This window comes from Nyctereutes procyonoides, unplaced genomic scaffold (genome assembly GCF_905146905.1).
Source record: "Nyctereutes procyonoides isolate TBG_1078 unplaced genomic scaffold, NYPRO_anot_genome, whole genome shotgun sequence".
Lineage (NCBI taxonomy): Eukaryota > Metazoa > Chordata > Mammalia > Carnivora > Canidae > Nyctereutes > Nyctereutes procyonoides.
In genome coordinates, this window is record NW_026575141.1 from 20268750 (window position 1) to 20293282 (window position 24533).

Below are 24533 nucleotides of genomic sequence, written 5' to 3' on the forward strand. Positions count from 1 at the left end.
TTTGATCCTCCTTTTCCCTGAAGTCTTCACCACTTTACTAAGGTATCTTGGAATACTGTCCTTCATGTATTCCTTGCTCCTGGTTCCTTTCAGACAAATCTACTAAAACATCAAAGGAATTCAAAGATTTCACAACTAATTAGGCTTATAAATGGTTCTCAAACATCAAAATTCTCAGTGTAAATAGGGACATATGACTTTAGAACAATTAAACATCTCTGGAGTCTTCCCAAGAAACTGTACTGATCATGAAATTCTAATACTAAAGGCATGCTCTGTTAGGGAATTTAAGTATAAATGTAAATGTGTAATATATAATTATATGTAATGCATTTTATCTATAACACAATATAGATAATACACATTAGGATGTTTATACATGTATTTCTTTTTGCTTTAAAGATTGGATGTTTCTGTACTCTTTAAGAAAATCATCTCTAAGCATATGTGGTTTGTACAGTTTTGACTACAAATTCTTTATGGATTTTCTTCTTCTATTAGTTACTTTAATTTTGATATAACTGTTCAATAAGGGAAGTGGTTTTCTGAACTTCTACTTTATTCTACTCAGGTAAATGCATTTTCTCAACAACTGAAGACAAAAATGAAGACTTAAGGACTGTTGTCTGCTCTCATCCATGAGACTATATTCAATCACAGATAGGGCCCACAGGGTGGTTATATAGGAAGGGTATTTTCAGGAAAAGATAAATTAGGAGACATTGCTTAAAATATCTCCAAAAAAGTCACTATGCAAAAGGAAAATGATTTTTTAAAATGGAAGTGGGAAATAGGACATGTTCATTCATTTGTTCAGTTAACATTTATTACCTACTATGATCAGGTATTATTTTAGAATGGATTATAAAGTGAAGAACAAAATTTATGTGTTCTCTGCCATTAAGAAATGTATATTCCAATTAAAGATACAGTTACAGGCAAACAATATATAAACACAACTTGCAGTGAAGGTAATGGAATCATAAACTTGGTACAATGATAGAAAATTCAGGACATAGCCTCCTTAGATGCGGTGATCAGGATAGCCTGATACTTAATTTGAGAACTGTACAATGAGAAAAGAGTAGCTATGAAAAGTGCAGGGGGAGGAATACTTTAGCCTGGAGGTCAACAAACATTTGGTAATGGGACAAAGACTATTTCATGTTTTGAGAGCCATTTGTTCTCTGTTGCAACTACTCACCACTGCCATTGACAGTACATAAACAAATGGGCATGGTTGTGCTCCAGTAAAACTTTACTGACAAAAGCAGGCTGTGGGCGACATTTGGCCAATGGGCTATAATTTGTCAACTTCTACTCTAGTCACACATGATATGGGCAATGACTGGGGAGGTATTGCTGTATTCAAGGAACTGATAGGATACCGTATGGCTAACATAGAAAAGTGGAAGGGAGGGAGCATGAAATGAGCTTGAAGAGGTAAGCAGGACTCAGGTTATTCATGGCTTTGGAGGCCAGGGTAAAGACTGGATTTTATTTAAGCAACTTATAGTTTTAAGCATGGTGATAACAAGGTGCCTTTTGTGTTTTAAAAGCTCATTATAATTCTTATGTGGAGAATGGACTAGAAAACTATTGAAGAAGTAGTTCTGGAGATGCCATCATGGCCTGGATTCACACGATGGCAATGAAAATGGGAAGAAGTGAATATACTCAAGAAACACTTAAAAGTGAGGATCCTAGTTGATGGATTGTATTGGGGTGGGAACATGATGATGAAAGAGAGGGGAAAACTAAGTGTGATGCTCAGGTTTCTGTCTAGAGCCATTGGATTGACTATAGGTACTCAAGCTGAGCTAAAAAATTTCAAAAAGTTAGACTGGAGAGACAAAAGTGTGGCAAGTTAAGTTTAAACTATATTAGGGAATATCTTAAGTAATGAGCTATGGAGATTGCATTTGTCTTAGTAAAAAATAGAAAGTTACTGAAGAATTTTGAAGAGCAGAAGAGCTTAACTAGAGATTTGCTATGTTGCTGTGGGCAAGGTAGAGGGATGGATATGTCAGGAGGTAAGGAAAATTGTTAATAAATGTTTGAAATCTTATTGAAAGAGATAACAAAGAGCCAGTCCAGGCTTAATAAGTGTTAGAAACGGTAAGAAAGAGGGATGCCTTCCTTGGTGGCTCAGCAGTTGAGCATCTGGCATTTGGCCCAGGGCGTGATCCCAGAGTTCCGGGATTGAGGCCCACATCGGGCTCTCTACGAGGAGCCTGCTTCTCCCTCTGGCTATATCTCTTTCTCTGTCTCTCATAAATAAATAAATAAATAAATAAATAAATAAATAAATAAATAAATAAATAAAATATTAAAAAAAATGATAGGAAATACAAACCAAATAAGTCACACACACACACACACACACACACACACACACATCTATTTATATTTAAATAAATATGGCCTATATATAAAATATATCATTTGATACTATTTACAAGAAATAAAAAATATAAGCAATAAAAAATATTTTTAAACATTAAAACATAAAAATAAAAGCCACATTTTTAAGGGAAATGTTGAGTAATTAGGCCAGACGGGAAGTTAGTAAAACTGAGTCCTCAAATTAGCTCTGAGTTCTCTCACACTGTAAAATACAACACATTGTATTTTAAGTACAATAAAAACAAATGGAAAGAGGTGAAAATGTTGGATTATGTAGTTTCCAACTGACATAAGGAGATATCAGTTTCTTGGGGAAGATACACTGAATGAATGTATATTGTGTATAAAAATCATACCCAGAATTATAAAATATATCTCCCAGTCTTTTATGTAAAGAACAATTAAAGACTGACATAAGCTGTGCCATGACAGCTACTTAATAAAATATATATACTCCTCATAATTTTTCCCAAGAAAAACTTATATCTTACATCCAAATACCTAATTCAATTGAGGACATTATACTGTACACCTGTGATGGTACTTTCTACAAAAAGTAAGAGCAATAGAATCCAAATAATGAGTTTTACGGTGACTTGATTTGATTCAGAAATAAACCTTGGGAAATAGTAACAGATGATCAGTGGTTCCCTCAGACATCCCCCACTCAAACACAAAATACCATAGTGACATCAACTCTACAGCAGTACAGACAACATGATGAGTAAGAGCTAACGGCATGGACTCTGGAACCAGACAGCCTGAGTTCAAAACCCATTTAGCAGAGACATTAATGGAAGCAGTGTTATTAGAGTGACTATTGATACCAAATGGCAAGGTGTTTGCAGGACTGGAAAAGTTCCAGTATAGATTGTACTTTTGGCTGGCAAGAGAGTTCAAAGTCAATTGTCTGCTACATTAACTATTAAACTACTGCCTAGAGTAAGAAATGAATAAGGTATGGCTTCTCAACTGGATTTCAGAGTTTGACTTTGCAAAATATACTTCCCTGTTTCAGGGGATCTGATGAATCTAAATGTGAATATTTTCATTATGAATCTAATCCAAAACAATTTATTTCTTGATTTTGAACTAGTGTTTCTATGCATGTGCTAGAAACTTACCATTCTGCTAAGACAATTGAGTTGGTTGCACCTAATTTTAATTGAATTTTTGACCTTTACAGATCCAGTTGAGTCAAACTGGTATTTGATTAGGAGTATTTTCAGTAGACTTCTTAGTCTGGCTTGTTATTTTAAGAATGCAGAGTCATGTTCAATAAGGAGATTATCTTCAGTCTTTTGGCAAGTACATTGGATGTGAATTTCTTAATTGCACCCAGAAGCAATGGAAGGAAAACACATTTATTAAATATTTTTAAAGACTGATATCTTGATTATATGTCAGTAGTTCAAAAAACCACCAACTTCTAAACTTTTGATTCTAGAACCACCGGTGACTAGGAGTTTATTAGGTGAAAGACAATATCTGTGACTTCTGCACTTCTTCCACAGCAAGTTATTTTTGCTTGCCAGTAGAATCGCTGATATTTAGTCTGAACAAAGAATTTATGACAGTTGACTTTATCCTGTTTTACCCCTTCCAATCCCTGCCCCCTTCCAGCATTTGCTACTGTGATTCTGGCTTCTCTATGGGTATCCAATGCATATTGTTAAGTCTCTGTCTTTGGTTACAGTTTCTTTCTAGACAAGGCCTTCTCTACTCATCATCTCCAATTTAAGAAAATTCCACTCTATGTCTCATAATACAGTGCTCACTCCTCTGTTACAGCATCTATTAAATGCCCTTCCTTCCTTTCTTAGGCCTCGCTGGGGCAAAAATTGTGACTCATTTCATCTCTAAATTCCCAGTACCATATATGTTTGGTTAATAGCAAACATTAAATAAATGTTTATTGAGTTGATTCTCCTAATGACATGTAAAGAACATTGGAGGGTTGAAATGATGTGTCCTTTTTCTGGTAACATGTATACTTTTGACTTTACTATACCAGAAACTAAAATTAGTTTTCCATAAGGAGTGGATTTCTGGACAAAGGGACAGCAATACAAGGACTAAACTCTTAAAGGAGCATCATGAAACACAGAAGGCAGTAATAGATTTAGACACAGAGGATTAGGGTTCCCTGATGATACCACGATTGTATTAGCTGTCTGGAGTAGCACTGTTTAAAATCCCTTCTATCCTACCTCAGATGGTGCAGAACCTTTGCCTTTATAGTGGTGTCTCTCCTCATTCAGTGGCCAGTGCTTCATAACTCAAGGCCTGGTAACTATAGACTGGAAAGATTCTAAAGAGTGATTGGCATAAGTGTGCTCAAATAAAAAAATATGTCTGAGATTAATAAAGCAAGTTAGAACTCCCATGAGGCAATAAGAAAAGAGAAGTGATCACAACAGCAAGATTTCCCAGGTAAATAACACGTAAAAGGTAAGCGACTGTGTCAGGGAGGAGGGAAGGGACCTGAAGACAACATATTCTTCCAATGTAACACCACAGCAACAGCTATGTTTCCGAGGATTTTCCAAAGTACTGGAGTCTGGGGCAACAAAACAGTAAAGAACTGGCACATCCACTGGGCGTAGACGATATCCAACAATTCTACAGACACTAGTTAGATATATGAACATGGTACTATTCTAGAATTGCTCTAACTCCTACAAAATAAAGTAATAATTGTTAACATCAAGAAAAGAAATAAAAATCCACAATCCAGCAATCAGACAAACCAAGAGTCACAATCTAATTATTGCAATATCTTCAAGAATCCATAGCCAGTGAAAGAAACAGAAAATTCTGGAGCAAATCAGAGCCACAGAGCCCCTGTCCTCCTTACCTCATCAACACCTTCCAAAGATTGGTAAACTGACAAAATTCTGAGAATTCTCAATGATGTTATGTATGGAGAAAAGAAAACTGGGTAAGCAGGTCATTATTTTCCTCCAAAACACAAGGAATACAGGTGGCTGAGAGAAACTGGTAAAGCCAAGAAAGAGAACAGAGCCGACTCTTCAAGAGGTGTGCAGAGAGCCTCTCAGGTCACACAAAGATCACAGTCCACGAGGGTCCCTCAAAAAGAGAGGAACAGACCTTCCAACCAGAGAACTGACATGGACTAAGACACTGCACAAAATCTCAGGGAAAAGAGCAGTCTAAGTATTCAGATTGCACTCTCCCTTACCCAAGTTCTCTACCCTTTGTCATTCACCCAGGCTGAGAAAAGTGAGAACACAAAATTCCTAGTCCTCAGTAGAAAAAATATCTCCAGTAGTATAGGAACAGAGCTAAGTAGTCACTCCACTTTCACTTTGTCTGCCCTGAGCCACACAAGCAACATCAAGTTGGAGAGAATGGCCCAGAAAATGCAAATATATTATATACTATATTAGGATTCTCTGGAGAAACTAAACCAATAGGAGGCATGGAGGTGGGGGTGAGGGTTGTGCTTGTGTGGAGAAGGAGAGGAGAGGAGAAGAGGAGGGGGAGAGAGAGAGAGATTTTAAATAATCAATTAAGTATTTTAAGGAATTAGCTCACATAATTGTGGAGGCTGGCAAATCTGAAATCCACAGGCTAACCTGGCAGGCCAGAAATACAACAAGAAATTGATGTCTTGAGTCCAAGGCAATCTGGAGGCAAGAATTCCTTCTTCCTTGAGGGCCTCAGCCTTTTTCTTTTATTTATTTTTTAAAAATATTTTATTTGTTTATTCATTCATGAGACACAGAGAGAGAGAGAGAGAGAGGCAGAGACACAGGCAGAGGGAGAAGCAGGCTCCATGCAGGGAGCCCGATGTGGGTTTCAACCCCAGGGCTCCAGGATCACACCCTGGGCTGAATGTGGCACTAAACCACTGAGCCACCCAGGGATACCCAGCCTTTTTCTTTTAAAACTCAACTACTTGGGGACACCTGGGTGGCTCAGCAGTTAAGTGTCGACTTCAGCTCAGGGTGTGATCCGGGATCCGGGATCGAGTCCTACATCCGGCTCCCTGCGAAGAGCCTGCTTCTCCCTCTGCCTGTGTCTCTGTCTCTCTGTCTCTGTCTCTGTCTCTCTCTCTGTGTGTGTGTCTCTCTTGGATAAATAAATAAGTCTTTTTAAAAAATTAAAAAAATAAAACTCAACTGCTTGGATGCAGCCTACCCATATAATGAAGACTATAATGATTTTACCCAAAGCCTACAGATTTAACCATTAGTCACATCTAAAAATACCTTCATGGCAACACTTGGAGTGATGTTTGACCAAACAACTGGTCAACACAGCCTAGAAAGTTGACACATAAAATCAACCATTAGTAAACACACACACACAGAGCCACCTAGAATAATAGCAATTGTTAACATTCATTGCATGGGCTAGACACTGGTCTTTACAGCTCACATGTATTTACTCATTTAATTCTCACAGCAACTTTATGAGGTAAAGTACTAGTTATTATCCCTTTTGACAGATTAGAAAATTGAGGCAGAGTGTCCTTAAGTAACTTGTCCAAGGCCACATGGCTAGAAAGTGGCTTGGTGTTAAATTCAATGTTAAAATTGGTAACACTTGCTCAAAACTCATGCATTCTACCACTGAACTCAGGAAACAGAAGGATATTCCCTCAATTATTTCATACTAAGAACATCTTAAAAAGAACATGATACAATAAGAGCATGTCAAAAAAATAATAAAGCAATAACATGAGATGAAAAAGGAAATTACTAATCCCAGAGAAGAAATTAGAGACTATGCAACGTGATTATGGAAATAATAAGTTAGAAACAGCAAGTACAGAATAGACAAAAGTGAACTAGTGACACCAGGAAGAAAAGGTTAAGATAATCTAAGTGAATGTAGATGAAAAGGACAAAGAATTAAAGCAATTTGGAGGAATATTAGAGACATGAAATATTATTATATTACAATATTACATAAATATATATTAGGATCCAAAGAAAAAAATATAATATTCTTAAAGTGGAATTTCCACTTCAACAACATATTCAGAGACATAATACAATATAATTTCCCTAAAATGAAGAAAGAGAATAATCTGCAGAACAAAAGGAGTTCATGACACTCTCAAGAAAATTAGATGTAAGATAATCAACAAGACATATCCTAATTGAACTATTGAACATCAAGTATAAAGAAAGAATTCCCCAGATATTCAAGCAAAAGAGCAAAATATATACAAGCGAGGGAGAAAAACTACCTCAGAACTCTCCATAACACCAAATTCCACAAGACAGTGAAGCAATGTCCACAAAGTCCTGGGGAAATGTAATTTTAAAATATAACTAATCAAGATGTCGTTTAAGCCTAGAAGCCCCTGACAGACATTTACTAGCATGGAAGAACTCAGGGAATGTAATATGTTTGATTTCTTCTTGAGGAAAAAAACGTGCTTGACAGTGATATCCAATCAAATAAAAGATGATTAAAAATAAACTCGAGAATGGCAAAGTTAGGTTAAAAGGCTGGTGGTGAACAATGAATTTGTTTAAATATAGAACGAACAGTAGATAACTAATGAAAGTATTGTACTAAAGCTAAATGTGAATGTAAGAAACCTCAATAGTGTACAAATAATTGTATGACAAAAAAATTGGGAGGTGGTGGGGAAGGGGGAGATGGGAGGAAGTTTAATACCCTCATCTTTCAAAACAGAGAATAAATATTATCTAAATTCCTGTTGTTTTAAATGTTATATGCTAGCCTTAACTCCTAAAACTTTTTTTAATATTAATAAATTCTTTTATAGAAAAAATATCTTGGGCTGAAGAAACACATTTTTTCACTTTGTTTATGTCTATTAAAGTCAAATAAAATACAACTAACTTTCATTAAAATACTTCTGAAAGTCTCATCTTAGTTTCATAACTTTTATTTATCTATTGCCCTGTTCTTCGAACAACATAATGTGCATAGAAGATATTCAATGTTCTTCTAATGCTTAGAGTGAAAATTTTTAGTATGGAGTAATTTTTCAAAATATAAATGATGGAACTTTTCTTCATTGCTTTATTATAAAGAGTATGTCTTATTTTATAACAACAACCAGATAACTTTTTTCCCTTTAAAAATTGTGAGCAGTATATTAAGATGTTAACAATGGTTCATTCTGGGTTGTGATAAAATGGATGATTGTAATTTTTTCTTTGTACTTTTCTGCAAGTTTTTAATTTACAAACACAAATAAGGATTTATTAACTACTTACTTTTTCACCATTCTACTTCTCATATATATATATATATATATATATATATCTTATTAATATGTGTATTTTTCACAAATTTGCTGTTCTGGGAAATAAAACAAATAAAGAGCATGAACATCCCAAATAAAACAAATAAAGAATACAAATATCTGAAACCCTGCAATGTTCCAGGAGAAAGTGTGTCAGTATGTATGATTTCATGAGGAACACTAAACTAGCAATTAATGAAGACATGCAAAAAATGGGAAATTAATTCTTTGACCAATTTTTTATGTCATTATTGTTTGTTACTAAATCCTATGAAAGAGCCAACAGGGAATAAATTGTGAAATAGATGTCTTTATTGTTACTCATACACAACATCAACAACCAAGAAAAGAACATAAAATTAATATTAAAATGCCCCGCTTTAGGTACAGAATTTTACAAGTTAGAGAGGGATATAAATACATTATTGGCTTATATTAAAATAACAACAATAACAATAATAATAGAAATATCAACTAAGAACCTAAAAAGCCATAGTGACTAGAGGGAAGAAAGTAGAGGGACAGGGAGTGAAGCTACATTCCTTTGAATGCATTATGTTTTGAATGTTTGCATTTGGAACTATGTATTTATCATAATGTTAAAGTTAAATTAAATGTAAAAAGCAATCCCTAAAACTCAAGAGCAAACTGAGCAAATGAACCATGTGTATAATAGTTGGTAGCATAACCATACAGATAAAAAAATTTTAAGTGACTTTAAAACAGTAAATTAACCAAATAGACATAATGTGGCATATTCTAAAGACAAAAAATTTGCAAATAAAAACTGTTAATCTGTTTCTAATAACAGTATTGTGAATTATGTTGACATTGTGTATTGAGATAAAGCAAATGAGTAATCATGTTGATGTCACTGGGAACTCAGTTTTTTTTGTCTGGAAGAAAAGGTGCAAAACAGAAGAAAAGGTGCAGAGGAAGACCATATGATGTCCTGATTTGAATAGAAAGTATCAGGTATACATTCTTTCACAATTTTAAACACACCCATACACTCATATACATTTTCAGCTCTATTCATTGAAAAAGTCTTGAAACAATGAGGAACTCAGTGGCAATATGCACCCATAATGCCCAGGTTATAATCTCTAATTATCATTTCTAATTCAAAAGAAACATGATCCCTTTAAATGTAAATTGCAGGTCTGAGACAGGAGACATACAACTTAAACCTGAAATACCTTGTCTGACCAAAAATCAAGAAAGTCATTAAAGCCCATCTAAGGTATATCAAAAGTCTCAGGAACCAATTTGAAGTCAGTTGAGCAAATTGAGCATCAATCAGGAGGCTTCCATTTATCCTTCTCTGAAAGAGTGAAATAGTTCAAATGTGTTTAAACCCATGAGGTCATAATAATCCTAAATTTGGGGGAGAGGAGGCCATATTTGAATATACTAACTTACTAAATCATTATTTTAAAAATTGGTAAAGAGAAGTTTAATCAAGCATTTATCCCATCTTTCCTATATTGACTATGTCTTGTAGTAACTAAACAGCTGTTGTGAAAAAAAGTTTCCCTTTATTTGGAAGAAATAGTCTAGCTAATGAATAAATAATCAATGATAAAATCAGAATAACACAATTTGAATGTACTAATGAATTAGTGGATCTAGAAAATGATCATCAGTATCTGCTAACATCTCAAAGGGAGAAACAACCAGGTATCACGCACTTCATGACAATACATGGTCTTGTCAGAAAAACCAAACCTACAAGGGATCAAGCTTCTAGGTACAACTACCAAGTAACAGGAAACAGGACAGAGGAACAAGGTAAAAGAAACCATGGAGGCAATCCATAAACTCTAGAATGTAGTTCAAGTTACTGGCCAGTTTTATCCATGAATTGCAAGGGAGTAGTGGGGAGAGAGAGGGGATAACTATAGATTAGGGGTCATTTAAGATATAGATGAACCAGGGGTACCTGAGTGGCTCAGTTGTTAAGCATTGGACTCTTGGTTCCCGTTCAGGTCATGATCCTGGGGTTGTGAGATGGAGCAGTGGTGAGGTTCTGCGCTCAGTGTAGAACCGGCTTCAGGTTCTCTTTCCCCCTCCCACCAGCTCACTCTCTCATTCTCTCTCTCTCTCTCAAAATAAATAAATGAATGAATGAATGAATAAATAAATAAATAAATAAATAAATAAATAAATAAAATCTTAAAAATATATATATGAACCAGTGGACTTCATTAGTATTCTTATTGCAACTTAATAAGTGGAGGGGTTTATTGAAACAATGAGGAACATTTGAACATTAACCAGATAGTTAATATTGTAAGGACTCACTTTATGTTGTTTTTAGGTAGAATAATGCATGGTTCTCTTTTCATTTTTTTAAACCTTTACCATTTATATAGACAATTGAAATATTTACAGTTGAAATGGTATCTGGGATTTGCTTCAAAATAATATAAGAGGAGGGCTAATAAGAACAGTTTGTAGGTAAAACTTGCAGATCGTTTCGAATGAATGATCCTCTCTACTTTTGTATATAATTTTCCACATAAAGAAGTTATAAAAACAAAAATAGAAAGCCTCACTTTGTAAGGCTGGGCCTAAAGAAATGAGAGATGTGGGAATTTCAAAACTCGGGATTATTTAAGAAACAACAGCAAATGCTAGAGGAAAAAATTACTGGTTTAAGTGAATTGAAAAAAGTTATTTTTTATATGCAGTATACTAAAAAATCAGAGTTAATTGAAAAATATAATACTTACTTAACAAGGAGGAGAAAACAACTGCCTCCCTCAAGACACCTCATTTAATTCATTGAGAGATGAAAGAAATGTGTCTGCAAGGTGAAACCGTGGGCTCATGGAAAGCTGAGATTTCTGTACAGATGCTATTTGTCTAATAGTTTTCGTATTGCCAATGACCATCCAATTAGCATCTTCACTACACTCATTTCCATTTACAGGAGAAATCTACGAGTGATCTGTAGAGTCCTTCGGGGACACCCAGGAAGGCTTCTGTACACTGCCTCGCCGGTTTCTTAGTCTTCAGCGAGAAAGGGTAGGAGAGAAGCAAATACGTCCTCTTCCAACCCCTGCTCCTGGATGTGCGAAGGAAGGGGGTTCTGCTAGCTTGGAATAAAAGATATCCTAGAATGACACCGATATAAAAGTTCTACGTGTGTCGCCACGTTTAAATTCTCCTTTCTCCAAAAATGTAAAATAAATCTGCTTCCATCGTCTGCAATGCTATGGGACTGCTAATCCTTTTGTAACGCTGGAGAAACGCCCGTGCTGTAGCTGATTTGGGAGAAGGATGCTCTGCTCACAGGAGATGCTAGATCTCAGAAACACTGAGGCACTCTGCAGGTGAAAGAGAAGGGGGAAGCCCCCCCCCCCCTTGAAATGCTCTTCTTAGTACGATTTCCGACGACAATATCTTAGTACCTTAAGTTATTTGGCCGTCCTTAAAAGTGCAACTTCTCCTGACGTCTCAAGGGACGAAAAAGTTGCGGAAGTCCGAGGAATGAGTCACTTCGCTCAATTTTGATGAGTAATTTCAGGTGTCATGGAACCTCGTTCCGAAGGAGAGGGGAGGGGGCGTCAGATCTGCAGACGGAAGAAGACTGGCCGCTCGGGATTGGATGGCGAGATCTTGGTTTTTCCTAAAATTGCGTCATTTCGAACCCAATTGGGTCCAGATGTTTCGGGCACCGAGGGGTTACCGTCTCGGAAACTCTCAATCAGACGCAAGCAAAGGAGAAGAGGCGGTTAATTAAATATTGAGCAGAAAGTCGCGTGGGGAGCGAGTCACGTGGTCCTCGAGGCTCGTCGAGCCTCGGATAAATACCGCGCGGCACGGAGCCGGCGAAAGAGCGCGCCGCCGCTGCCGCCGCGACCGCCTCCTCCACCGCCGCGGCAACCTAGAGGGCCGAGCGCCCCGCGTGCGCTCCGAGCAGCCCGAGGAACCCCGCGGGCCCGCCCGCCGCAGTAAGTGCCCGCGCCGCGCCGCGCCGCGCTGCGCTCCGAGGTGGCGGCTGGCAGCGCTGGAGGGGCCGCCGGGGCGAGGGGGGACAGCGGGGACACGGGTGCCCCAAACGCCAGCGTCCCTCTGTTTTCCACCTGCAGAGCCTCCCGGCTTGGAGGTGCGGATCGGAGGGTCGGGGACTGAGGGAGTTGGGAGCCAAGGGGGAAGGGGATTTGAGAAACGCTGGGGCGTGATTCTCTTTCCTAGAGGGTGCACGGTGTGCTGTAGGGTCCCCCCCTCCCCGTTAGGCTTTTTATCTCGGTTCAGTCGGCCCCGACTTGCGTTGTGGGACCAAAAATCATACCGCCACTCTTGGAGAGCCATCTCCAGTATTTCTCCCCCGGTCTCTTCTTCCCCAGTCCTCCCAGGAATCCAACATGAAAATCCTCGTGGCCTTGGCCGTCTTTTTTCTCGTCTCCACTCAACTGTTTGCAGAAGAAATCGGAGCCAACGATGATCTGAATTACTGGTCCGACTGGTCCGACAGCGACCAGATCAAGGTGAGACCCTGCCCCTAGCCGGCCTGCGCCGTTCTTCCCGGCCTCGGGAGCTGTCACCGCCCCCGCGATAGCGTTCTAGTGAGCCTGGCAGGCCCGGCGACCGCGACCGCGACCGGAGGCGGGGAGGAGCCCGGGAGCGGGACGGAGTGTAAGGGAACGCCGTGCCCTGGGTCCCCGCACGAGCTCTGGTGCGCGCGATGCGAGTTTCCTCCCGGGGACTGCACCGTCGGGTCTCGGGAACTCCTGGAGGAACGATGCCCTCCTTGGTGAGCCCGGGGTGCTCCCAGGACTGGAGACCTCCCAAGGCTTCATCCCGGTGTAACGGGGATTTCGACCGGGCATTTGGAAACGCAGGGCAGGGGCAGAAGGGGGCGCGCGGGGCCCCGGGAGACGCAGGGGCCGAGGGCGAGCTGCAGGGGGCTTCGGGCGGCGAGGCGGGTGGGAGCTGACTTCCTGCTTGGACTTTTATTTACCGACTCGAGGGCGGAGCTGCAAGTTCTCCTTTATCTGGCTCGCGGGCTGTTGGTGCCAGGGAGCGCGCCCCGAGGGAACAGAGTCGCGCGGTGCAGGTCGCTAGCAAAGCGTTGTCATTCCTTCCCCGCCGCCGACACACACGTGTGTGCCCTCAGGGCGGCCGGGCGTCCCCAAAGCCGGCGCCAGAATCGAGAGAACGGCAGGTGGCCGCGCGGCAGCGGAGTGGGGGGCTCGGGGCTCTGCCAGGAGCTGCGGGCGCGCGGGGCTGGGGGGGGGGGCCGCGGGCTGCTCACCGCGGGGGCGGGGCTCGGGGGAGGGGCGGCGCGGGACCCGAGTTCCGCAGGGGGGGGCGGGGGGGGAGGAAGGGAGCTCCCGGGCTGGGACCCCACCGAGCCCCCGCCTGCGGAAGCCCGGCCTTCTGCGGCGCCACCGGCCGCCTCCGAGCTTCGCCCCGGGCTGGCGCGCACCGCTGGAATGACTCGGGTTCGCCCCGGGGCCGCGCGCTGGCTGCCGACACCCGCGTTTCTCTGTGCGTCTGTCCCGCAGGAGGAGCTGCCCGAGCCCTTTGAGCATCTCCTGCAGAGAATCGCCCGGAGACCCAAGCCTCAGCAGTTCTTCGGATTAATGGGCAAACGGGATGCTGGTGAGATGGGCGGCCATCCCCCCTCTGTGTCTCTGAGCAACCCTCCCAGGCTCCTCGCTCGCTGCGTCGTAGAGCGCCCAGGCTCTCTTGCCCTTTGAGTAGAAATCTCCACGCTAAAATGGATACACCCGCGGGGAGCGACTCTGGCCCTCACCCTGCTAACACACGCACAGGCCCTCGGACGCAGGGAGAGGTCCTGAGAGTGACCCAGATCAAGAACAGGAAGCAGCCTTAGCTGAGGGCCGCCTGGCCGCCTTGACAGAAGACCCAACTGCCGGAGGGGAGGCGCGGGGCCTCCAGGGGTAGTAGTCAGGATGGTCCAAGTGCCAGTGGAAACCGATTGGAGACCTTTGGGGTTAGATTAGATTTAGATCAGATGGAGCTCCCTATTGTCTCCTGATAGAAATAGTCAATTTCCTTGAATTTATCACACCATCGGTGGAATGTGTAAATAGTTAATGTCGATTCATCTTTTGTCAGATTCCTCAATTGAAAAACAAGTGGCCCTGTTAAAAGCTCTTTATGGTAAACATTTCTATAAATCTTTATTTTACTGTTGTGAATGCACATATAGGAAACGTAAAGAAAGTCTTTTATGGGCTCAAATACAGATTCTTGATAATGCCTGTTTAGTAAAGGAATAGATTTGTATCCCTCTTTCCTGAGTGTCAAATGGTGGTCCAGCTTGGAGATGTGTTTTTTTGTTTTGTTTTGTTTTGTTTTGTTTTGCTTTATAAGAAAATAGGTGTTGTGGCCTAACAGTTAATTATGTTAGGCCTCGGGGGTCTCCTAGTCCAGGGTTTGAATCTGTGGCCCATAGAAGGCACTTAAAAATATTCCTTTTGGTTGCTATTTTGTTTTTATCATTAATAATCTGGTTAGCATTTATGGTATATTCTGCTATATTCCTCAGGATAGTACATGAATGGGAAATATTACATGTTTTAAAAATCAACTTATTTTATAATTCTCTTCTAAAAATATAATGTAGCATCTTTAAAACAAACCTACTGCCTTTGCTAACTTTCTCTTTCTTTCTTCTAGGACATGGCCAGATCTCTCATAAAAGTAAGTTTCAAATTATTTTGACATTTACCAAATGCAAATGTAAATTAGATCGAATTTCATTTTATAGCTTATCTTCTGTTATAATTTAGGACTTAATATTTTCAATTAAGACAGTATAAGAATGGAGGAAACTTCTATTAATTACATCCAGAGCATGATTTTTTTAAAGCTCTGTTTTAAAGGGATGCATTATGTTAAAAATCCTTTAATTCCTTTCTAAACTGTTGCTGAATTCCTGACCCACAAAAAGTGTGAGTTAATAAATATTTGTTGTCATTTTGAGCTGCTAAAAAAAAAAAAAAAAAGAGCCAGAAGAAGTCTTTTAACTCCTATAAATTACCTCTTTTAGATAAGAATTTCAGTCCAGGGATAAAAATCCACCACAGATTCCTCTCCCTTTTCACCCCTCACCATCTCCTACCTCCCACCACTTCTGCAAAAACAAAAATAAAACAAAACAAAAACCAAGCATTTATAGACATCTCTTCACATTTCAGTATGCCAAATCTCCTGATGATATCATGTATTAGGGTAACCCAGCAGCCAATTAAGAGGATTGAGTGAATGAGTAGAGAATCCATAGTAAGGGTAAAGATAAATAGAAATGCAGTTTTTTGATTCCATAATTGAATGGGGACCCTCAATCTATCAAAGCACAAGGAAATATTCCTTAGGGCAGTAGAGATGACAGAGTTATGGCACTTGATGTTTATTAGATCTGTTTCCCAGTTAATGGAACTGGAATTGACGGGAAGTCCCATGAGTCCATCTCAATCATACACATTTACCCCAGTGTCCTCCCCCAACTCCACTTTTGGTTCACTGGTTGGCAGAGGAGGTCACATTGGGACAACAGTCTTTTTCTCAGGTAATACAGTATAAACCAAGAGACCTTTCCCCACAAGAATTGAAATAGTAACTTTCCTTCAAATGCTTTGAAGATAAATCTAATTCATATTTACATTCTAAAGATTTGAATTTCAAGGGAATTATATATAGCAAAATTCTATGTAATGAAAATAAATGCACTCCTTTAATGTCAAAATTAACACACTTTTCCAGAAGTATTTTTTAAAATCCAATATAATAAAAATAGTGACCTTCTAGAAGTTTATAATCATCAGGTGCGGGGATCTGACTTAACTAAGGTTTAGTTCCTGAGCAATACAACATAGTAACATGAGGACATACACTTGGATGTTTCTGTCACACATGTGAAATTGACCCCCTAAAACCCAAAACTAACTTAAAAAGCCACAATATTTAAAACATTATATATATAAACAGATAAAATGTAATGTGCACAAAGTATACTTGCTAATATGTAGATATAGAATGATGGAAAGTGCTTTCATTGTATTGTTTTATGTCATTTGTAAGACTTACTAGAAATCTTAATTTCTTCAGGCTCACCAAAACTTGAAATGGTTATATAATTATTATATAGGCATATATTTGAAAGCTTGCTTTTCTTCAGTACTAGTTATAACAGTTTATTTCCTCGAAGATATACATATTAAAATACCCCTAAATGTATTTTTCCAGGGCATAAAACAGATTCCTTTGTTGGACTAATGGGCAAAAGAGCTTTAAATTCTGGTATGTATAAAACCATGACTGAAAATAGACAGTATCTGAAATCTATTATTTTCTTTCTAAGGCATAGTTTTCAAAGTACTAAAAAGGAATGATAAATTTAAAATGAGTACTTATGGTAAAAAAAAAAAAATCTAATTGCAATAAATAAATCCAAGAATGGATTTATAGCTGACTAAGCTAATCTCACCCAGGATGCATCTTACTTTCTCAAAGTACCAGCCTTATCACTGTCTGCCATGTTTAATCATTACCTCCCCTGAATCCTTAGGCTAGTCTAATATTCTTCCCCTTACATTTGTTATACATTTGTTACATAAGCCACACTTAAAGTTCCTGAACTAAGTGGGGAAGGGTATATGGGAAATAAGACCAATTTCACTTAATACCAAGGTAATTCAAAAGGCTTATAAGACATTATGTCTGGCAGTCTTCCCGCACAAAAGTAAACAAACAAAACTAGCAAATGTATTTATACTTTATGAAATTATAGAAGCTCGAGCTCGAAACATCCTGATGGATGTTTGAGAGTATGAGAGTAACACAGTCCACTCTAGTGCTTTCAAAAAGGAGCACAATGAAGTCATCTTGGGGATTATAATCTGTTCTGGCTGTAAAACCCTCACAGAGAAGGGATGCCACAATCCTCATAACCCATCTTAATCCTGAACAAGTCTTTCCCTTGACATAAAGCATATTTCCTTTCCTCTCTGCAGTTCCTATCTTCTGTGTAAATGCCACATAGATATATCTGAAAACCCATTCATCGCACCATTTTCAAGGTTAAATAAACACTTTATCATTTTCAGAGACTGATTCTTTTGTAAAGCACATTCAGGCCTTTATAGTGATTAGTTAGATTCCTTAGGAACCAGAGCTATTCAGACTCTCCTTATTTTACCTTAAGTGAAAACAGAATTAAAGTATTATTCAAGCAATTAATTAGAAAGTAACCAGTTGCCTTAGCCATTCAGAATATTTAGAAAGTAACCAGTTGCCTTAGCCATTCAGAATATTTCAAGTTTCTAGAAAATCTGTAACTAAGAAATGTTAGCTTAATTATCTGGAAAATTCATGCGAAAAGGATATATTTTACCATTGTTTCTCTACCTTCCAAATTTAGACACTACGTTTGTATTTCTTTTTCAGTAATTTGGGGGCTGTTCAAGTTTAATTTTTTTTTTCAAGTTTGAATTTTAAAGAAGTTACCAGTGTGCCTCATGAAAAACTTTCAATTATTTTATTAGCATAATATTATCCTCTACTTTTTGGAAAAGGAATGTAAATTTAAACCACACTGGTGTGGTAGAAATGTACACTAGTCCTTATATAACTCTTCTTGATAATCATATTAGTCATCAGCTTTTTATTTCCAGAATTGATACAGGTCTCAGAACATGGCTAACTTTACAAATAATATAGATACTGTGCAATTTATACAGACTAAATGCTCTTAAATTTGTGCAAGGTAAAAATGTAATTATAGATAAATAGAATTACTATAATTAACTAGAATCCATTTATGACTAAATCTTCACTCCTCCATTTTAAGAAAATATGAAAGGAAAAATGGGCAAAAATTTAATATACACTCAATCAGATCTTTTCACATGATCAGCTGAGGCAAGGTTACCATTGTGTTCTACAGCTATCTGATTCTTACCCTTTTGTGGTCACAGACCTCTTTGATGGTCTGAGAAATCTAGAAACCTGCTTTGTAGAGAAACCCCCATTAGCTTTTTTTTTTTTTTTTTTTTAATTTTATTTTTATTTTATGATAGTCACAGAGAGAGAGAGAGGCAGAGACACAGGCAGAGGGAGAAGCAGGCTCCATGCACCGGGAGCCCGATGTGGGATTCGATCCTGGGTCTCCAGGATCGCGCCCTGGGCCAAAGGCAGGCGCCAAACCGCTGCGCCACCCAGGGATCCCCCCATTAGCTTTTAAACACAAAAATTTGCATATGGTTTCAGAGGGTTCAAGGACCAGATACAATACTCTCCTTCCTGTGAAGAGGATGTTTTGTTCCAGCTAACACTCACCAATCTCTGGTTACTTTACATCACCATTCACCTCACTTCTCTGAGGAGCAGAACATGTAACCTAAAGTTTGTCAGGAACTGAACTTGTGCTAGGTATCCTCCTCCTGATACAAACAAAGCAGGATGAGAAATAGACTGTTTCCTTCCTTGAGAACTTCCCAGTTTGGGGCTCAAACTGTTTTACCCTGAAAGCGCAAAGGTGATTGGCATAAAGCATTCAGCTTATTGTGAACCCAGTGCTGGATGCCAACAAGGGCGGCTGCGCAGTGGAGAAAACGGAGAGGTCACCCTACAGCCCTCACCTACCTCCTCTCTCAACAGATCTTTCACACTGAGCTAGGATCCCTACAGATCCTCCACTGTTCTTTCTGCTGTTTTTGTTTAAATTCAGTATTTTATACAGGACATACTGAATTTTAAAAAGCAGCATAGTTTCACTAAAATGTCAATCTAAGTGTATAAGTTAACTAAAATGATGAATAATATACTCAGGTATTCTGATCACAGCAGTCTGAGCCTTACCCTTTCATGGTTACAGACCTCTTTGAAGTTGAATATAATATAATATAATATAATATAATATAATATAATATAATATAATATAATAATATAGAACTGTGCCTTTTTCCTAGCCTAGCTAGTCAAAGTACTTAAATTACTTGCTAGCTATATGTTAAATACTTTGGGAGGCAGTGGTTAATCTTTTCACAGGCTATTAGGGTGCTGGGAGGTAAGTTACACTGTTGTATGTGGATAGCAGAATTGCCCTACTGTCAATGAAGTTGTTTTTAGTTTCAAAGACAGTCCGTCATTGGAAGATATCCACAAGACGCCATTATGTACTCCCATAACAGGAATCATCAGACTTCTATGAAGAGCCAGATAGCAAATATTTTGGATTTTATGAGCCATGCAGTCTCTGTAGCAACCATTTGGCCTGTAGTTTGTTGACTCTGTCCTAGAATCAGAGTCTCACATTTTGCTTTCATCCTACTACTATTCCTATTCCTATCATCCTTTCTATAAATCTCCATGGGGGTGTCTGCCACTGCTTGAGAATGTTGTGGAGAATTAAGATTGGAGCTGTGCTGGGGGGGCGGGGGAACCAAGCATATGGCAGATGGCATGAGTAACCAAGCATTCTGTCGTTAGATCACTTCCAATCAGGACAGAGACTGAGGCAAGATTGGAGGATGTGCAAAGAAAACTCTTAGAAATACTTCAATGAAAGGGGAAAAAGTCATTCATGAGTTTTTAATACATTACTGTGTGTCTTGAAGTTTATTTAGCTCTCTCAGTGAATCATCTTAAAAAACCCTCTGCCTTCTCTTTGTTCTCAGTGGCTTATGAAAGGAGCGCAATGCAGAATTATGAAAGAAGACGCAAATAAACCACCTCATGTGTAATTTATTGAGCTTCGTGTGTGTCACTGGCCAATGAAAGGTAAAATGAGACATGCACCATGAGGAATAATTATTTATTTATTAATAATTGTTTTGAGTGGAAAACTCAAAAAACTGTTTATTTTTCATATTGTGCCAATACGTGCTGTGAAAGTGTGTTATAATTCTAATATGACTCCCTCAGACGTAGAAATCAGTGGTCATTTCTCAACAAAGCACAGTGTTCAGTGAAACTGAAATATGTTCTTCAAAGAAAGAAATCATCTTCGTTTCTTGGAAGCAGTCACATCAGCCACTGCTGAAGGAGAGGAAACACAGACAGGCTTGTGCTTCATCTGTTTTCATGGTGGAAATGTACTAAGATTTGATATCAGACTGTATCCCTGCAGCATGTTTCATGTGTTATGACTTATATAGAGATGTTTTAAAAGTTTTAATGTGATTCTAAGATCTTCACTTCATTGTATAATGTGTTGTGATAGTTAACATTTTAAATAAAAGAAAAAATATCTTGAGAATTGCGTTTTATTCTTTCATTAATATTTATGTCGAACCAGCACACTTTCTTTTAGTAGGTGAAATACATTCAAAGCCATTTTGGCTGCTCAGTAGTGAAACATAAAGCTTCTAAATTTCTCTTTCTTGAAGTAAATGACAACAATATAATCCCAGTTCCTCTCTCTCTCTCTCATACACACAAATACACTTTTTTGGGGGGTTGAGGGGGTAAGGCTCAGTCATTTGGCAGGAGATCATTCATGAGGAAAACAATTACACTTTGGAGTCCAAAGAGCAGTGGATAAGTCCTGTTGATGCATGCCCATGATTTCTTTTTACAAATAGGATAATGATATGTCCTAAAGATGCATTCCACTGGTTATTGCCTTGTGGGATAAAACATTAGCCTACTACCATTTAAGCCCTGCTTGGAGCCCAGGTATAAATTCACCAGAGTGTGATTCACACTAGAATTAAGACGCCAAACTCACCTAAAAGATGATATAGACAGATGGAGTCTGTTAATAGCGCATCACTCCCCCATAACAAAGACAAGAGCACCTTTCTAGCATTTCTAAGGAGGCCTGTGAATTGCTAAGGCCCATTATTCTCTCCAGCTGAAGCATGTGCATCAGGAATAAACACAGAACAATCAGGGGGAAGCTCTTGTGTATTTGTTTACGGGGAAAGATTGATAAGTATCCTTGAAACTGTTTTCAGATTGCACAGAGGATGTGGAATATTGACAAGTAGTACAAAGACTCAGGACAAGCATTGTTTGGTGAACTAAAACTCCATGAATTTAGCCTGGATTGGTGACCATTGTTGACCAAGAGTTTGATCAATATTGCTGATCAGTGGTTAAAGCCATTCTGGGACAGAAGAACTAAAGCATATAAAACCTTTATATTTTTAAATAAATAATTTGATTTAAAGAAACTCTAACAGGGTTAGACTGCCTCAGTTGGAAGAGTAAGTGATTCTTGGTCTTGGGGTTGTGAGTTTGAGTCTCACATTGGGTACAGAGATTACTTAAATAAATAAACTTAAAAAGAAAATCCTTAATCTCATTTCCTTGTTACACAGTACATTGAACTATTACAAATTATAAATGACAAGCAAAATGGAGATCAGAGTCATCTAGAGCTCCACTCCCAAATAGTAATGATTAATGCCTTATTTAAGAATAAGTGCAATATATAAATTATATAAATTAATAATTATATAATTATATATAATTATATAAATACATAAATTATGTAATTAATAATTATACAAATTAATAAGAGATTCTAATGTGAGAATGTGAGAGGAGTCAGTATTAGAGATTATTAGGGGGAAATAGAACAAATTAATATCTGACAATGAGATTGATTAAGCAAACTGGCATATTGATACAATTGAATATTATGCCATCATTTAAAATGACATGTGTTTGGGCAGCCCAAGTGGCTCAGCGGTTTAGCGCCGCCTTCAGCTCGGGGCATGATCTTGGAGACCCGGGATCGAGCCCCACGTCAGGTTCCCTGCTTGGAGCCTGCGTCTCCCTCTGCCTGTGTCTCTGACTCTCTCTCTCTCTCTCTCTCTCTCTCTCTCTCTCTCTCTGTGTGTGTGTGTGTGTGTTCTCATGAATAAATAAATAAAATCTTTTAAAAAAATAAAATGACATGTGTTTAGTGACATAGAACAACATATATGGTATATTTTTAGGCACAAAGCAATATTCCTGCAGTATGTATACATATATATTTCTGCATAGATGTTATATCAAGAAGAAACAACGTAATGGATGCGTGTGGGGTTCAGAGTCGAACTGCATGGGTTGGAATTCTGGCTCCTTCACTTGAATGGGCTGTGATGAAGGGGAAGTCACTTAACTTCTTTCTGCCTTATTATCCTCATCAGTAAAATTGGATTAATCATAGGATCCACTACCGTTAAACACTACTCTGCACAGTGGATAGTATCCACTATGGAGCTGGGCTGAGGATTGTGGAACATGATACCTGTAAAGCTTGGAACACAGTCTCCAGCACACAGCAAGTATTCGGTGAATGTTACCTGTTGCCATTGCTAGCTACTCTCCCAAATGCCAGTGAGAAAACTAGCAGTTTTTTAGCAACTGAAATATTTTTTAATAGGCACACTGAAGCAGCAACAGCATGGGGTCGTTTTTATATAACTGCTACACAGATTAAATCCAGGGTTGTATCACAAACTGCTGTGCTCTGTGCTGTTCACTGCTGCACCAGATAGTTCCCTTGGCCCCTTCTGTCTCTCAGATTCTATAAATCTCTGCAGCATGATCTCACAGTGCTGCATAAAGACCTGGATCAGCGAGACTTCATTCATGCCTACTTCCCTCCAGGCCCACAAAGCCAGCAACAGCATCAATAAGGAAAAGGAGAGGAACTTCTTGACGTATGTACTCATGAAATATTTACTATTATTTCCCCTCTGTCGCACAATTCCTTTAACAAAAATAAGTTTTCTTCACCTTCATTTTTTCTTAAATATTTTATTCTGGTATGAAACAGCAAAAAGATGAATCTATATAATTAAGTTACCTAAATACTTTATTGCTTTGGGTTTTTTGTCTATTTTCTGGTTTTGCTTTCTCTGGGTTAAGGATGATGGCAAAAACAAATGACACTCAAGCTGAGTAGACAGATTGTAGAGAAGCCAGCAATGGAAGGTGGGTCTCTAGGCTGGCACCCTTGGGAGCCATTTCTAGCCCTAGGTGTGAAGGATCAAGATGAGGAATTGAGGGTCTCAGTGTGCAGAGGACCACCTGGCAGCTGTTGTCTTCTATAGGAGAACAGAACCAACACAGGGTGGTCAGGTATGTCGGTGGGCATGGGGAGGGGTGGATTGGAAAAGCCAGGGAATAAATATTCCAATATTACCTAACTCCTGCTGGACAAACCCAACTGGAAACAGAGGGCTTGGAGCCCTTGATGCTGTCCACACCAGTAAGCAGCATAGACAGGGTATCAGAGCAGGTGGGAAAAGCTGATGGGTGCATTTGGACATAGAAAAGGAAGATATCTGAGGTGCCTGGGTGCCAGTTGGTTAAGCAAATGTCTTCAGCTCAGATCATGATTTTGTGTCCTCGGATGAGTCCCTGCTCAGCGGGGAGCCTGCTTCTTCCTCTTCCCCCTCCCTCTGTTCATGCTCTCTCTTGCTCTGCTCTCTCTCTCTCAAATAAATAAAAATATTTTTTTAAATGAAGAAAAGGAAGATGTCCAATGGATTATATATACCATCATTTTGAATCCAAAAGCAAGACTAATATGCTGATATTCAAATAGAGAAAATTATGAAGTAAAAATGAATCTTCCTCTGGACAGTCAGTTCTATTCTCTTGGAATATAGTTTCATATGGACCCATCCAAACAGACAAAAATAACATTTTAATTTGAGCACATGCTAAAATCTCCTGTTTTAATACCAAGTCATTTTGACTTTTTAAGTTATATTTTGAAAGAAATTAATAAGGACATTGGGATTTGTGAAAAACAGCATCAGGACTTTGGGTAGACCAGAAATTATGCAGATCCTTACGAAAGAAAGCACACAGAGAGCCACTGTGGTAAGCCATGGCCCTGTCAGGGAATCACGGAGGCTGCAGAGAAAGGTGACAACCCGAGTAG

General features: G+C 39.0%; 1 protein-coding gene across 4 annotated transcripts; it reads left to right on the top strand.

Moving 5' to 3' along the window:
• Window positions 1–12484: 12484 nt before the first annotated feature.
• TAC1 (tachykinin precursor 1) lies at window positions 12485–20891 on the top strand. 4 transcript variants are annotated; one of them, XM_055307545.1, is made up of 7 exons: window positions 12485–12621; window positions 13018–13158; window positions 14179–14275; window positions 14756–14800; window positions 15320–15343; window positions 16889–16942; window positions 20320–20891. In XM_055307545.1, exons 2-7 carry the CDS (start codon window positions 13036–13038, stop codon window positions 20367–20369), a joined length of 393 nt encoding a protein of 130 aa, XP_055163520.1. In that variant the 5' UTR covers window positions 12485–12621; window positions 13018–13035; the 3' UTR covers window positions 20370–20891. The 4 variants fall into 4 exon arrangements, with proteins under 4 accessions (XP_055163520.1, XP_055163522.1, XP_055163521.1 ...); XM_055307547.1 differs by lacking the exon at window positions 16889–16942; XM_055307546.1 differs by lacking the exon at window positions 14756–14800.
• The last annotated feature ends 3642 nt before the right edge of the window (window positions 20892–24533 follow it).